The 17452-nt window shown below is 36.7% G+C and overlaps 1 protein-coding gene across 1 annotated transcript in view; it reads left to right on the top strand.

The window, feature by feature from the left end:
• Positions 1-385: 385 nt before the first annotated feature.
• The window catches only part of LOC123544471 (protein timeless homolog), a 30179-nt gene continuing 13112 nt past the window's right edge, over positions 386-17452 (top strand). The window contains exons 1-11 of the mRNA XM_053516776.1: positions 386-492; positions 1751-1857; positions 2276-2429; positions 2970-3087; positions 4001-4063; positions 7387-7488; positions 8480-8520; positions 11248-11362; positions 15156-15220; positions 16312-16380; positions 17183-17447. Of these exons, the coding sequence (XP_053372751.1) occupies positions 1770-1857; positions 2276-2429; positions 2970-3087; positions 4001-4063; positions 7387-7488; positions 8480-8520; positions 11248-11362; positions 15156-15220; positions 16312-16380; positions 17183-17447 (1080 nt within the window). The 5' untranslated portion in view covers positions 386-492; positions 1751-1769. The remainder of the gene's footprint in view (positions 493-1750; positions 1858-2275; positions 2430-2969; positions 3088-4000; positions 4064-7386; positions 7489-8479; positions 8521-11247; positions 11363-15155; positions 15221-16311; positions 16381-17182; positions 17448-17452) is intronic.

The raw sequence follows: 17452 nt of genomic DNA, 5'->3' as shown, positions 1-17452 counted from the left end.
CTGAAAACAACACGAAATAATCGTATATCCAACACTTCAATAACTTTCAATAACTTTTCAATACAGTAGGTTAACAACTAACATTTCGATTTCTTCAAACCTAGGATAGATCTATATACAATCTAGATCTACTTAGTTTGGCCATTTTGAATTTCATATAGGCCTAACCACTAATGATATGCCTATCAGTTATAAGAAAACACATTGTAATCCATTTTAATGAAAACGACTGTGCTTTGGCTATAAATATATATTATTTTCGCATTATGAAACCTTCCAGTCATAATCGTTAATGATTGTTGGAAGTATCATGTAGATGTAGATGTAGAGATAGATTGTGTGCACTGTAGTACGCTTTCATACTGTGTCGCACTGTGGAAAGTAGTGACGTCACACTGTATTTATTAGTAATTATCATTATTGTACAAAAAGTACACAGTCACCGCCTAACTTTGCGGGAAATGTGAATTCAGGATAACAGAACGCGGAAAAGTATATTTTAGTATTTTTACTTAAAATCTGTGCACATAAGTATTTCAGTTTTTCTTTGAACCAAATCGAAGTGTAATTCTGTTTATTTTCGCACCACTGCGACCTCGTTTTTTTGATCTTTCATTCAAAAAGGCCCTTTGACAACAGATGTTTTTCAGATATTCAGCATTTGCAGGTCAGCATTGGCAAATGAACAAGATTAGATTTAGTTGTCAAGCCGATTTTTTAACACTTGTCACTGGGCAGTGGCGTTTAGCTACATTGGTAGAGCCCGACTTTCAAGCCGTCATTCATAGGTTTGATGGAAGGTATTCAGTGTAAAAATTCAACATTGCCAACAGTCAGTTGGAAAGGGGTTTACTCGGTTTGAAGCTAACCAGTTGATGCCTCTTCAGGGGTGTAAAAAAAAATTCACACCACTTGCCCTAGTGAATAGTCACTCGCCCTTTTAGAATAAAATTACAAATACCTTGCTTTTATGAAAGAAGTATTATGACAACAAACACATTTCAAATATAGACAGTAGACAGATAATTACACTACATACTCACTATGCCTAAATTTTGTTTTTACAGCAGACGTTGTTTTTTTTTTCTTTCACTGTATGTTATTTCCACCACCCGTTCGCTGTCCAAATAAACTACGGATGTGGGTTTGCCTTGCTTTGACAAAGTACAGGAAAATAAACGGTGACGATAATAACGCAACTTGGATAAAAAGTTTTATCTTGACTACCTTACGATACACGGTTTTCTTGCAATAACTTCATCTATAGATAACAGGGTTTTCCCTCGGAAATTTTGATAGGGGGTCATTATGACCCCTTTATGTTTGACTTTGGGGGTCATATATATATATAATCAAAGGGTGCTGCTGTCAAGTGGATATTTAGCCAAATCTTTTTTGGTTGAAACTTGACAAGAGCGTGAAACAAAGGACATCATGAAATGCAGCACTGCAGAGTTGAATACCATTATTCAGTTGATATACAGTAAATGGGTGCTGGATATATCTTTGCGTCCTGAACATAGAAAGGGCCCATCAGACTGGTTTCCCATATGAAACAAACAAAGTAAAAATATTTTATATGACATCTGATTGCATACATTTAAAGAAAATGATAGGAGAACAGTTAATTAGTGCACATGTTTACAGTTTCAAAAGGTGCTATTTCCCATCAGTTCACTGTAATAAGCATTTGTATGTTGTCTTTTTTAAACAGTTTTGGTTGATGTAGACTGGATAAATCTAATTTCAGATACATGTCCTAGATAATCATGGTGATGCATGTGGAGCTGCAGGCAACTTGTAGTGCCCTCGGGTATCAGGAAGGCAAATCCTACGTGAAAGAACCAGACTGTCTTGGTAAATACTATTTAATTTAGACGTTTATAAACCTAACACTGGTGGGCCTGAACCGACAATTTTGGAAATCGATACTTAAAAAATTACAGGAAGTAACATGCGGTACATTTTTGAGAGTTTCAATATTTTCTTGTGTGAAATTCAAGAATTTATGGATGACTGGTGTAATATATCATCATAAGATAAATAATACTTATTTAGATTGGCCATTGTTGATTGATGAATTATATGATATTGGATAAGTCAATAGTAAGATATAATTGTAACCTTTAACATAATTGATTTTATGATTGTAACTTTATAGTCACCATAAGGGAAATTCAAGGATTTAAAGGGAGGTGAATGAATCATAGGCACTTGTTTATGTTTGCATAAATGTGAAATGTGGTAATTAGAAAGTCTTCCATTTATGTTGCAGAGACTGTCAAAGATTTGATTCGGTTCTTGAAGCGGGAAGACGAGACATGTGACATACGCCGTCAGCTAGGTCACGCCCAAATTGTACAGAATGATCTTCTGCCTATACTTGTACAATATAGCAAAGAGGAAACTCTTTGGGAAACTGTTATAAGGTAGTATTTCTCAGAAGAGCATGACCCTATGTAAATCATCAATCAGTGTTTTTGCTATACGTCTGATCTATAGTTGGTTGGCGTCAAGGCTCCACATATTTCCTTGAGTACAGGGCTTTTCATCCTTATGTAACAGAGGCTAATATTAGGCCACTTCAGAATTGAAAACGAGGTTACTTTTCCTATCCATGGCAAAGAAACTTTCCAAGATGTAAAAAAAAAAGCTAATTTGGCAATTATATTTCACAAAACAAATAAGGAAAAAATGAACTCGTTTAGAAATAAGGAAACCATCAAATTTCTTCCTCTGTTAGGCTATCAATAAACAACATTTGTTTGCGGTAAAAAGACCTACCTATGAAATTCGCTGTGACCTTAACTTTTTCATTGGCCAGTCAGATGAAATTTTTACCCCCTGTATGATTATATGCAAAAAAAAGTTTTAAGCAGCATTGGTGGATGTCGGACTGCTATAATAATTAAGTAGAAAAATTGGAAAGATAAGATATTTATTTATTTAAGCTTCCTTGTATCATTAAGGTTGTTGGTGAATCTAACCCAGCCAGCAGTGTTGTGTTTCAATGGTCAGATTCCAGAAGATAAGACCCTGAGGAACTACTTTCTTGAAGTGGAGTCACATTTACAGTCAATAAAAGAGGTATACATGTATTTTTATGTTAACTTTTTTTATGTTAAATGATAAAGATTATTGTCTTTAATTGACTTCCCCTCACTTCTCTTGATTTAACCTTTAGCCAGCTGATTGGCAAGTGATTCTACCTTTGCAACAAGTGCAGACCAAGATCAGCCGGCACATCCGTGCAGTCTGATCATGGTCTGCACTGTTTGCTATTCAGTCAGTACTTTTTTGGTGAGCATCCCTTCGAATAATAAATGGTACTGTCCAAATTGAACGATGGACCAGTCCATTTTTGAAATATAGCAGAGTAAAGGTTAAAACTCTTCATTGGGCGTAGAATTAGAGCTCTATGTGACAAAGCTGTGCAGTTGGTTTAGTGTAAGATCGGTGTTATTGCTAAGGTATCAACACAGGCATGAATAAATATCTGGAGGAGCATATTTTCATTTACCAATAAAACTGGAAAAACACTGGATCATATGACATAAAATGCCAAGGTGTGACCAGCTTAAGCTGGTAGGGGGCTTATTTCATGTCCTGTTGTGAACAGACTCGATCAAAGTCTGCTATTATTTTCTTTGGTTGGGTTTTATGCTTCCAAAGGATCCACGTACAGAATTTATTGATATCTACTAAAATCGACAAACATATATCCTTGCTTTACTACAAACAGGTCTTGAACATTGTCAGTTAATGATTTTTGATGCAATGACAATCAAGTATATCAACATTATTTGTGCAATTCATGTTTGCATTGCTTGGCTCTACCACCTTGTCAAAGAGGGTTGAAATTTTTGGCATTAAACTGACGGAACAATCGATTGTGTTTATGAAGTTCATAAATTACACTGTAAGATTTTTCCTGTATGTTACATAAGTGAGATAATTTGTACATTTTAGATAATATAACTGCCCATTTCCTTTCTTTCAGGCATTTGTAAATGAGGAGGTTTTTGCAGTTATCACTGGCAAACTTGGGGACCTTTTAAAGCTGGTACTTATTCGATTTTTCTATTCAATTGTTTATGAAGGGCCTCTGGACGAGTGGTTAAGGTCACTGACTTCAAATCACTTGCCCCTCACTGATGTGGGTTTGAGCCTCACTTGGGGTGTTGAATTCTTCATTTGAGGAAGCCATCCAGCTGGCTTAAGGTCGGTGGTTCTATCAAGGTACTTGCCCTTGATGAAATAATGCACAGAGGGGCACCTTGGGTCGTCCTCCACCATCAAAGCTGGAAAGTCACCACATGCCCTATAATTGTGTCGGTGCAGCATTAAACACAACACAAACAAAACAGAAAACAATTGTTTATGAAGGAATACTGACTTAGGGACTCAGTGTGGGTGTGAAGGGTGATTGGGGTGGGGAAGCGGTGAAATTTAGAAATAGATTGTGGTGGGGCTGGGGGGAGGTGAGAACAGCTTCAACATGAATTTTTCTTCTCGTATAAATGGCATTATTTAGTTTATACCTTACTAAGTAACAAAACTGTGCAGAACAGAATCCAGTAACTGATGTGAATTACCAGACATTTAAATATATGATTAAGAACCTGCTAAATTTGGATGATGTGCCGTAAATATTTATAGGCACTTCTACACCTAAAAATGGGTTTGGTTGTGCTAGTTACCACTAAAGGGATGTAATTGCCATTTAATAAGTGTAAAAGTAAAACATTTCATTCGGTAAGAAAATGCGGTTGGGTTTCATTAGCTCGACTATTCATAGAATAGTGAGCTATTGCACTCGCCCATGCGTCGGCGTCCGCGTCGGCGTCCGCGTCCCGATTTTGGTTAAGGTTTTGTATGTAAGCTGGAATCTCAGTAACCACTTGTGGGAATGGATTGAAACTTCACACACTTATTCACTGTGACAAACTGACTTACATTGCACAGGTTCCATAACTCTATTTTGCTTTTTTACAAAATTATGCCCCTTTTTCGACTTAGAAATTTTTGGTTAAGGTTTTGTATGTAAGCTGGTAACTCAGTAACCACTTGTGGGAATGGATTGAAACTTCACACACTTATTAACTGTGATGAACTGATCTACATTGCACAGGTTCCATAACTCTATTTTGCTTTTTTACAAAATTATGCCCCTTTTTCGACTTAGAAATTTTTGGTTAAGGTTTTGTATGTAAGCTGGTATCTCAGTACTTACTAATGGGAATGGATTGAAACTTCACATACTTGTTCACTATCATGATCTGACATGCACTAAGCAAGTCCCATAACTCTACTCTCTTTTTTTTTCAAAATTATGCTCCTTTTTTGACTTAGCAGTTTTTGGTTAAATTTTTGTATGTAATCTGATATCTCAGTATCCACTAATTGGAATGGATTGAAACTTCACACACTTGTTCACTGTCATGATCTAACATGCACTGTGAAGGTCCCATAACTCTACTTGGCATTTTTACAAAATTATGCCCCTTTGACTTAGCAGTTTTTTGTTAAGTTTTTGTATGTAAGCTGGTATCTCAGTATCCACAAATTGGAAAGGATTGAAACTTCACACACTTGTTCACTGTCATGATATGACATGCAGTACAGAGGTTCAATACCTCTACTTTGCTTTTTACAAAATTATGCCCCTTTTTTTTCAACTTTTGTATTCATTCAATTGACAAGGCTGTTGAATAGTCGAGCGTTGCTGTCCTCCGACAGCTCTTGTTTTAGTTTAATATATAGGTCTGTTTCAAAGTGAATGATGGTAACACTGACTAAATGAGGGACTTTGGTGAGTTTCAAATTGTCTCCCCTATTGGATTATATCCAAGATAATAAAATTGTAAGTAGGTCCCATCATTTGGAATCCTCTGACTTTATCGCTCTTTTGCCTGTGAGATATCTCAGTTCTAAGGTATGAGATATCTTGCATTTTTGTTAGCTCACCTGAGCCAAAGGCCGCTCATGGTGAGCTTTTGTGACTGCTCAATGTCGTCGTGTGTCGTGTGTCCTTCAACATTTTCTTTAAAAAAATCTTCTTGAAAACCACTTGGCAGAATTGCACCAAACTTCACAGGAATGATCCTCAGATGACCCTCTTTCAAAATTGTTCAAAGAATTGAATTCCATGCTGAACTGTGGTTGCCATGGCAACCAAAAGGAAAAACTTTAAAAATTTCTTGTCCAAAACCACAGGGACTAGGGCTTTGAAATTTGGTATGTAGCACCATCTAGTGGTCCTCTACCAGGATTGTTCATCCCCCTAGGGTCAAATACGGCCCCACGCCGGGGGTCCCAAGTTTTACATAGACTTATAGGAAAAAAAGTTTAAAAATCTTCTTGTCTGAAACCACAAGACATAGGCCTTTGATATTTGGTTTGTAGTTTTGTCTTAAGGTCCTCAACAAATACTGTTCAAATTTACCCCTGGGGTGAAAAGAGGCCCTGCCCTGGGGTCACTTAATTATTATATGAGTTATATAGGAAAAAATACTTAAAAAAAATATCTGATCCTATTTCCTAGACTGTTTAATTATAATTACCTGATGACCATAAGTAATATGATTTCACTTGACTGTGACCTTGACCTGCTGACCTTCTTTCTTGTTTTTTAAGATACAGCCTTAAAATTTGGATGACATACACAGTTTTGCACACCGATTGTAAAACTGAATTTCATTGACCATGAATGTGACCTACTGACTTTCTTAATATTTTAGCATCAGTTTGACAATTGAAACATGTAGACATTATTCAGGTGAGCGATCCAGGGTCATTATGACCCTCTTGTTTAATTAAATGTCAGGAATGTCAAAATTAGACACTTCAGTGTTCATAGAATATGTAGTTGAAGGCATTTTTAAAGTCACGATGATCAATAACTTAGCTTCATTTGCATCGTATTGTTACAAATAACATAGCGATAACAACAGAGTAATCCAAATGAAAAGGACCTACTTACTTTATTTAATAGAGTATGAAAAGGAGATAACTGACCAAAGTCTCGCATTATCTAGCTCTGAAACATATGTCTTTGAAAGATAAAATATTGTTAAATGAAATGATTATGGATTGTTAGATTTGTAACCAGAAATTTGTACAAACTTAGTAGTGTAGATGTTTCTAGTATTAGGTATCAGTTAAAATTCTTTGTCAGTCATAAGAAAAAAGACTGATTATTGATTAAACATGACAGAACTTAGATGTATTAGTTTCAGCTAAAATAGAATGAAAAGGCAAATTTTTCAGTTTTGAACAATATATATTATTCCAGTAATTTTGAAAGCAATGTCCAAGACTTGTCAAGTGTCACAGTTCTGTTTGATTAGAAATTGTATTACATGTAAATTAAACATTACATTTCAGGACTGGGAACATCGACATGAGGAGCATCGCTTACTGATAGAGCGTCTTCTGATACTGATCCGAAATATACTACATGTTCCGACCAACCCTGATGATGAAATGGTAATACTTTACAATATTTGCATATCACAGTGCTTCGTTAAACATGATACATTACTGCCAATACTGATTCTGACCTAGATACACAGTATTGGTCAAGTTTAACACCCCTGAAAACAGCAAGCTTTTTGAGGTGTCAGAAAAGTTAAGTATGGAAAAAACGCTTTCTTTCAAGTGCCCACCAAGCAAAGTACTTCTAAACCATCCATGGTCTATTATAGGAAACAGGTTTTGATTGAAAATTAAACCTTTGTTATGTTAGGTGAGAATGCAGTGCTTTTTGCAGAGATATAGTATTCAGTAAATGTTCGTGTTAAGTAAGACTGGCAAAATATGAAGACCCAACATACGTCAGGTGGCATCAGAAAGACATGAGGGTATGATAGTATAAATAAGCATAAAAATCGGGAGTGGTATGTACAGGGTGGCAGGCAGGAAGAAATGACATGGTGATGTATACAGTATTGTAAGCCCTTAGGAAACGAGAAAAAACTACTGGGAATATTTCCTGTCCCCAGCGAGACTATAATGGCATGCTTTAGAGAATGTATCCAGAGAAAAAAACTTAAAACCTGCTAAACAAATGTATTGAACCCTTCTGCCCCCCCCCCCCCCCCCCCCCCAATTCATCTCAAAGCCTTGCATAGTAAATAACCTTTCAACGTAATAATCAGACAGCTGAGTGACCTCCTCTCCTGTTTCACTTGTGTTTCAACTTTTGTAGATGATAAGAACTGAATCATCAAACTAGGTTTATTGTGAAACCATTTGCTTTTGTTGGTATAAATTTTATGATCAAAATGTTGGAATTTTAATTGATTTCTTTTTGAATTCACAGTCTCAAGATATGCGAAATTACATGTGGGACGAAAATTGATGATTGTGCAGTTAAGCACTGTTTTCACTGAACTTACCCAATCATGCTGTTAAAAACTGTAATCTGCTGTTACAAGCTGTTTTTGTTATAAATCTTAAAATTTCTGTAATATTTCAGAGGACAGATGATGATGCTAGCATTCACGATCAAGTTCTCTGGTAAGCTTTATGCTTTATTGCGACACAGGTAATACAAACATTGAATTATGATCCAACTACAGCTTGTGAGATTCTGTTGCTGGTCTGATTTGCAGATAAAAATATCTGGTTTGAGGGAAACTGTTTATTACGTTTCTGTAACAAGACTGCCAAGTTTAGCCCGTCCCTACCCCGCTTAGCTCAGTAGGGAGAGCACGGATCGCGATGTGGCAAGTTCAGTCCTCATGCAGAGCATTATGTTTGTAAAAGACATGTTTGAAATCATACATCCTCCACCTCCGATTCATGTGGATAAGTTGGCAGTTACTTGCAGAGAACAGGTTTGTACAGGTACAGAGTCCAGGAACACTGGTTAGGTTAACTGCTCACCGTTACAAAACTGAAATACTGTTATAAAAATGGTGTTAAGCTCAAAAAGAAAGAAAAGACTGCTAAAGAACAGAAGAACAGTTACCTGAGAGCTTGATATTTCCATCCACACCTACAACTGGTGATAGATCCTTTTTCTTGCATACCGTATTCCTCAAATAATAGAATAAAATAAAAAATTGTTAACATCACCATATGAATTTATGCATCCGTTCATACAGCAAGAGAGTCATCTTATACCTTGGGTGTTCTTATATTGTGATGCATCGGGTTTCTTGCTCAGTCCTTTGTCCCTTCTTTATGGGCTACTTTATATCATTTATGCACATATACCTTACAATTCTTTTATAAATCAATATAGACTTATGTATTTTATCTATCTAGCTAATTCTTACTGTTTATTTCCCAAGTATTTGTACGTTATTGATCATAAACGTTTATTTTCAAACCCGGAAGTATTCGTTGGCAGCCATATTGTATTGTACGTGCTCTTTATGACGTCACTTTAGACATGACGTCATGTATTCTCGCTTTATCTCGTGAGGTATCCAAGGGCGTTTTTCTTATATTTAATAAAGTAAACTGTATTAAATGACTCTTAAGACCGCATCACTTTTACTTTCCCCTCGTTATTATGTACTTGTGTAAATAAATAAAATGTGCACGTGTAATTTGGCGGCGCAGGGTGCTATTTTTAAGCCTACTACCATGTACTTTTTTGTTGTTAGCAGTGTTAGCAATCCTTTCGGGGCCCCATTGCTTACAATTTTTCCATGTTCTAACATTTTGCTAACACTGTAAGTAAACAGTTAGCAGAACCATATAAAACGTTGCGTCCGACAGTAAAACGGCACTCCGCAGACAATATTCTTTTGTTACAGAAGGCCATTTCTAAAATTCAAGTAAAATACTTTAGTCGGAATTTTCTTTTACTTTTAAGACTTCTTAAGTAGATTTAAAAGTTTTCTTCTACCTTTTGTTTTCTAAACGTATTTATTAAGTTGAACTTGAAGTAGGATATTTTCAGTAAATCTAGCCTTTGTGACTTCGGGGCCATATTTATTACTGAGATATTTTAAATAATTTTCATCTAAAGGTTTTGCTTATAGAATAAGTACATTCTTATAAGTAAATTTTGCACCTGCGCCAGCCCCTCTGTTAAAGTTCTAAAAAGTTTTATTCGCGGTGTTTTCTCACGCAGCCATATCGTTGATTTTCGTTGCTTATACGGTCATTTTGTTAAGGTTTCTTGTGAATAAATCACGTTAAACTTTTACCGATTTTATTTTGATTTTATTAAATACTTAGATCTAGTCCTTTATTGTTTTCACTGCGGAGTCAATCTTTGTGAATCAGTCATTGTCCGTCCGTCCGTCTGTACTTATTAGATGTCTCGAGGTGTAACCTCAGTAGCTGTGAACCTGGTGCCCTAGTCTGCATTCAGGTGTCTACAAGATTGTGAACACTAGGGACTTGTTATCACTGTTTGTCTGTGTGTTCGTCCGTCTGGCATACTGGTAAATTGTCAGATAAACTGACCTTGTCCAGCCTAGAATCCCAGCATAGATCTGTGACATTGCAAGGTTAAATGATATTTAGCTTCTAGTGGTTGAATCAACATTATCGTGGAGCATATGGATGCATATTTGGCTAAACACATGAAAGCATATTATTAAACTGTTACCGTCCTGAGAATAGAGTACGGGTATCTTGTCTAAAATACATCGGCCAGCGGCACGCAACAATACCTTGGGTGTAAGGTCAGTTCTTGCAGCAACAGCAAAAACTTTTTGCTAAAGCAGTTCATCTGTATTACTGCAAAGATGTTCTGGCCTATTCAAATTAATTTTATGCCCTTTCAGGAAGGTATATAGTTATCACACCATCGGTAGGCTGTTTGTTTAGCCCAAATTCTATCTGTTCCGAGAGTTTGAAAAGCAATTGGTCTGAAACTTGGTGATCTGAAAATGTAGCTCTTAGATCAAGGTTAAAGAGCAGATACAGCCTATTGATACATGTTGACAGTACCACTGCCATTCTTTAAGCGATTTAAATAGATCATTACTCTTAAATGTGTTATCATCCTTGATCATATTTTCATTGCTCTGTACTCACTGGAGCCTAGACAAGTTTATGATTTCTTGATGGCTTCTAGAGTTTTTCATTGAAATAAATGATTCTCAAGAAAGCAAATTGTCTTCTGGGACTGAAGTTTTTTTTTGGCAGCCTTGTAGATAGTCAAGTAACCACTTGTCAGTTAAGTAAATGTTCAGTTGAACATCTGATTTTATGTTGCTGTTTAGTACTGGTTTTGTTGTTCTTTGTTGCTTTAGTATTTGTATTTTGTATGTATTATAGGGCTCTGCATGTGAGTGGTTTAGAAGACATCTTGCTCTACATTGCCAGCTCAGAAGAGGAGCGAAACCTATCTATGCATATACTTGAAATTGTCTCCCTTATGTTCAGAGAACAGGTAGATATAAGCTCTCTTTATTACTAGTTGTAAGCTTTAACATTTTTAGCTCACCTGTCACAAAGTGACAAGGTGAGCTTTTGTGACCGCTTGATGTCTGTCGTCCGTCGTGCATCGTCCGTTGTGCGTCAACAATTTCTAAAAAAATCTTCTTCTTGAAAACCACTGGGCAGAATTACACCAAACTTCACAGGAATGATCATTTGGTGGTCCCCTTTCAAAATTGTTCAAAGGATTGAATTCCATGCAGAACTCTGGTTGCCATGGCAACCGAAAGGAAAAACTTTAAAAATCTTCTTCTCAAAAACCAGAAGCCCTAGAGCTTAGATATTTGGTGTGAAGCATTGCCTAGTGGACCTCTACCAAATTTGTTCAAATCATGACCCTGGGTTCAAAATTGACCCTGCCCCAGAGGTCACTTGATTTTACATAGGAAAATCATCTTCTCAAAAACCAGAAGCCTAGAGCTTAGATATTTGACATGTAGCATTGCCTAGTAGACCTGTACTAAAATTGTTCAAATCATAACTCTGGGGTCAAAATTGACCCCGCCCCAGGGGTCACTTGATTTTACATAGGAAAGTCTTCAAAAATTTTCTAAAAATAAACCAGAAGGCCTAGAGCTTAGATATTTCACATGAAGTATTGCCTAGTGGACCCTGGGTTCAAAATTGACCCTGCCCCAGAGGTCACTTGATTTTACATAGGAAAATCATCTTCTCAAAAACCAGAAGCCTAGAGCTTAGATATTTGACATGTAGCATTGCCTAGTGGACCTCTACTAAAATTGTTCAAATCATAACTCTGGGGTCAAAATTGACCCCGCCCCAGCGGTCACTTGATTTTACATAGGAAAATCTTAAAAAATCTTCTTCTCAAAAACCAGAAGCCCTAGAGCTTAGTTATTTGACATGTAGCATTGCCTAGTGGACCTGTACTAAAGTTGTTCAAATCATGACCCCGGGGTCAAAATTGACCCCGCCCTAGGGGTCACTTGATTTTACAAAGGAAAATCTTCAAAATTTTCTAAAAGTAAACCAGAAGGCCTAGAGCTCAGATATTTCACCTGTAGCATTGCCTAGTGGACCTCTACAACATTTGCTCAAATCATGACCCCTGGGTCAAAATTGACCCCGCCTCGGGGGTCACTTGATTTTACATAGGAAAATCTTCAAAAAAATTTTAAAAATGAACCAGAAGGCCTAGATCTTAGATATTTGACATGTAGCATTGCCTAGTAGACTTCTACAAAATTTGTTCAAATCATGACCCCCGCCCCATGGGGTTGATTGTACATAGAAAAGTCTTCAAAATTTTCTAAAAATAAACCAGAAAGCCTAGAGCTTAGATATTTGACATGTAGCATTGCCTAGTGGACCTCTACAAAATTTGTTCAAATCTTGAACCCCCAGGGTCAAATTTACCCAGCCCCATGGGTTACTTGATTGTATATATGGAAATCTTCATAAATTTGCTAAAAATAAACCAGAAGGTCTAGATCTTAGATATTTGATAATTATTTAACATTGCCTAGTAGACTTCTAAAAACTTTGTTCAAATCATGACCCCCAGGGTAAAATTGGCCCCGCCCCAGGGGTTACTTGATTATACATCGGAAAATCTTCCAAAAAATTTCTAAAAATTATCAGTTTGACATCTGAAACATGTAGCTCATATTACTCAGGTGAGCGATCCAGGGTCATCATGAACCTCTTGTTTTGTGTTCTTTTCAGCTCACCTGAGCCAAAGGCTCATGGTGAGCTTTTGTGATCGCTCAATGTCCGTCGTGTGTCGTCAGTCGTGCATCTGTCAACATTTTCTAAAAGAATCTTCTTCTTGAAAAACAAAGGGCAGGATTACACCAAACTTCACTGGAATGATCTATGTGTGGTCTCCTTTCAAAATTGTTCAAAGAATTTAATTTCATGCAGAACTCTGGTTGCCATGGCAACCAAACTAAGCAATCTTCTTGTCCAAAACCGCAAGGCGTAGAGCCTTGATATTTGGCATGTGACATCATCTTATGGTCCTCTATCAAGATTGTTCAAATCATGCCCCTGGGATGAAAAGAGGCCCCGTCCTGGGGGTCACAAGTTTTACATAGACTTATCTAGTAAAAAACTTTAGAAATCTTCTTGTCTAAAACCACATGACCTAGGCCTTTGATATTTTGTATGTAGCATTACCTTGTGGTCCTCTACCAAAATTGTTCAAATTATGCCCCTGGGGTGAAAAGAGACATATATAGGGGGAAAAAAACTTTAAAAATCTTCTTGCCTGAAACTGCAAGGCCTAGGCTTTTGATATTAAGTATATTGCCTTTCCTAGTGCTTCTCTACCAAAATTATTCAAATTATGTCTCTAGGGTGAAAAGAGGCCCTGCCCTGGGGGTACTAAGTTTAACATAGACTTATATAGGAAAAAAATAAAGATCTTCTTGTCTGAAAGTTCAAGGCCTAGGCATTTGATATTTGGTATGTAACAATGCCTGGTGGATCTCTAACAAGTTTGTTCAAATTATGCCCCTGGGGTGAAAAGAGGCCCCGCCCTGGGGGTCACTTGTTATGATTATGAGTTATGTAGGAAAAAAATACTTCAAAAATTATCAGGTCATATTTCCAAGACTGTTTAAATATAATTACCTGATGACCCAAGTGATTAGGGATCACTTGACTGTGACCTTGACCTACTGACCTACTTTCTTGTTTTTTTAGGTCTGCCCGCCCGCTTAGCTCAGTAGGTAAGAGCGTTGGTCTACAGATTGCGGGGTTGCGAGTTCGATCCTCGGGCGGGGCGTATGTTCTACGTGACTATTTGATAAACAACATTGTGTCTGAAATCATTAGTCCTCCACCTCTGATTCATGTGGGGAAGTTGGCAGTTACTTGCGGAGAACAGGTTTGTACTGGTACAGAATCCAGGAACACTGGTTAGGTTAACTGCCCGCTGTTACATGACTAAAATACTGCTGAAAAACGGCGTTAAACCCAAAACAAACAAACAAAGAAAACAGCCAAAAAACAACAAATTTGGATGACATGGACAGTTTTGCACACCAACCTTAAAACTGTCTTTCAGTCACCATGAATATGACCTACTGACCTACTTTCTAATATTTCAGCGTCAGTTTTCCGTTTGAAACATGTGGCTCTTATTACTCAGGTGAGCGATTCAGGGTCATCATGACCTTCTTGTTTAAAAATAGGGGATATATTTTGTCACTCATATTGTTTGGTAGATTGGTCTCATTTGGTTTCAGACCAATAACAAAGGCAGTTGTCAAACTTCATCGGCTGATTGCCTATGTTCATTAGATAACATCTAATATTTTAAAGGTCAGTCCCTAAATATCCGGAGAGTGTTAAGGCCTGCGGTGGTCAAACTTCATGTGAAAATTGCCTGGGACCTTTGAAGGGCAAAGGACAATGACCTTGAGATTACTAACAGTTTCAGATCACTATAGGAGATATATCAGCCAAAATTTACAGAATGATTGCCAGTAGATTATCCCATAATGCTTCGTAAACTTCACCTTGATATTGTATTTCTAAATTAGGTGAAAGGTTAAGGTCGCACTTACAAATTACACTCCACGTAGCTTGACATTAAATAGAAATTGTTTTTTGCTGAAGATTGGTCATCCATTTAAATGAGTTTTATCTAAAGGTATCCTATTCTGCACTAATTGAAGATTGAAAAATGAAAGTGAAGACATGTGAGTAGAAAATACTGAATTTGATTGTAACAAGGTGCTTGAACAGAAAGATTATTTTATTCCTTGATTCTATTTCAGACTGCAGATATGCTGGCAGCAGCAGGAGTACAGAGATCTGTCAGCGAGAAAGTGAAAGATGAAAGGTAACTCTTCTATATTGACTTTACCCCAATGGAGTGATTGTTCAAATTAAGTTTTGACATAAATAGTGCTACAGTGTATCCTTTGCTAATGGCATCTGAAGACACAATCCCTTCCCACAAGCCAGAAATGTCTGTTCAGCGACTAAACCAGTTCCTTTGTAAAAGTGTTAACAGTGATTTTATTTTTCATTTTTCAAAACAACCTGTGGCTTTCTTACAGGGAAAATACAGTGTGATAAAACCAAAAAAAGAGAAAAATGTAAATGAATTGATTTTCATGATAACAGGCCCAGTACCAATATGCAAGAACTAGTGTCCTTATGAATTTGGCACTTAATAAGAAGTAAACACAGTTAGTGTGACATAATTATCAGTCCGTAACACCTGGGCGAGTTGTAAATTTGAAGAAACATGGGGGTAATTGGGGTTGAAAAATATATAAACACCAACATTGGTAAAATTATTTACTATTTGGAACACTTTCTTTAAAATCAAGGTGGAGGATATGACCTTCATTGAAGTTAAATATAACAGTTTTATGGGGAAATATAGCTATTTTTGGCTAGGGGAAACAGCCAGTATTCGGCTGTAAAACTGTAAAAAAAAATAGCAAAAATGTTAATGAACCTCAACAAACCTATGCAACAGTTACTATGAAATCATTAATAATCGTGGTGGACTAATTTTCAAGGATTACGTGGTTGAGTCAATCCACGAAATTTAATCCCAACGAACAAGTAAAATTCCCATTCATGTTTTGTTCAGAAGTTGAAATCCACGAATTCTTATCCCCACAAAATTGCCGTTTTGACCAAAACCAGGAAATTTCATGCCCGCGAAATTAAATGATTTTACAGTACATAATTATGAACACAGTGGTGTTGCCATCAAGAGGTTGTACTTATTTAAATGTTTGTTTTGCAGTTTAACATCATGTAGAAATTTAACAATATTTATCTGCTTACAACAGTGATTCTGTGTATGAAAACTGAATATGTCAAAAGAAAATTTAGCCATAACATTTTAATTAAAATGTAAATATTTTTAACAGAAAGAGTGATTTAATTGTATGTGGCCTACATTTGTTTCAGAGAGTTGGAGATGGTGAGAGAACAGGAAAAGTTACAGAAGAAAGCTAATCAGATGAAATTCAGCTCTAGGTAATGTCACTATTCAATTTTGGTCATTTTAGTATATAACTTTGTTGTATAGAATTTTTTGCTTAATTGAGGTCAAGGTTATCACATACTTTAGTTTAGGTTTCAGACTACCAAATTACAAGTATGTAACAGGGAGAATTTGAGACTCTTAGACAACACTGTTTAATTTAGGATAGTTTCTTTAAAAAAAAAAATTTAAATTCCTCTCAATATTTTCTAATGTTAGTTAATAATGGTTTAGAAAGAAAGCTGATATAAATACAGAAAATGTGAAAATGTTGTTCCATTAAAGAACAATGCATCAACTCGGGTACAGTCTTAGTCACACTTCAAAAAATCAAGACTAATTTGCTTCAGAATCTGAAACTCAAGCCTGGTTCCAAGCATTATGAGACCAATCTCTGTATAGGATCAAGTTGTTGGTAGTGTTTAAGATTTGTGCTTAATGACATCCAGTCAGGTGATTCAATTTTGAGACTGATCTACCAGCAATCCTTTAGAGTACAGGTTAAGTTAGGATAGTGCTACATATATTACAGGAGGTATCGTGACTAATGAGCCGCGCCATGGGAAAACCAATATAGTGGGTTTGCGACCAGCATGGATCCATACCAGCCTGCTCATCCGTGCAGTCTGGTCTGGATCCATGCTGTTCGCTAACAGTTTCTCTAATTCCAATAGGCTTTGAAAGCGAACAGCATGGATCCTGACCAGACTGCACGGATGCACAGGCTGGTCTGGATCCATGCTGGTCGCAAACCCACTATGTTGGTTTTCTCATGGCATGGCTTATTTGTTTCAGACATTCACGATTTGGAGGGACGTATGTTGTGAAGAATTTCAAGTCAATCAGTGATAATGACCTGATTTACCATAAACAACAAGGAGACGTCTCAAAGATAAACCTAGATACAAACAAGAAGCCGAAAAAGAAACCGAAGAATCGGAAACCTATAATAGATAGAGAGGTGAAGCGAAGGTCCACGCTTAGCATACGTCTGGGGTTGAAGGAGTTCTGTATACAGTTCTTGGAGAATTGTTACAATCCTTTGATGTATGCAGTCAAGGTGAG

This window comes from Mercenaria mercenaria, chromosome 10 (genome assembly GCF_021730395.1).
Source record: "Mercenaria mercenaria strain notata chromosome 10, MADL_Memer_1, whole genome shotgun sequence".
Classification (NCBI taxonomy): domain Eukaryota; kingdom Metazoa; phylum Mollusca; class Bivalvia; order Venerida; family Veneridae; genus Mercenaria; species Mercenaria mercenaria.
This window is presented reverse-complemented; position numbering and strand designations above follow the sequence as displayed.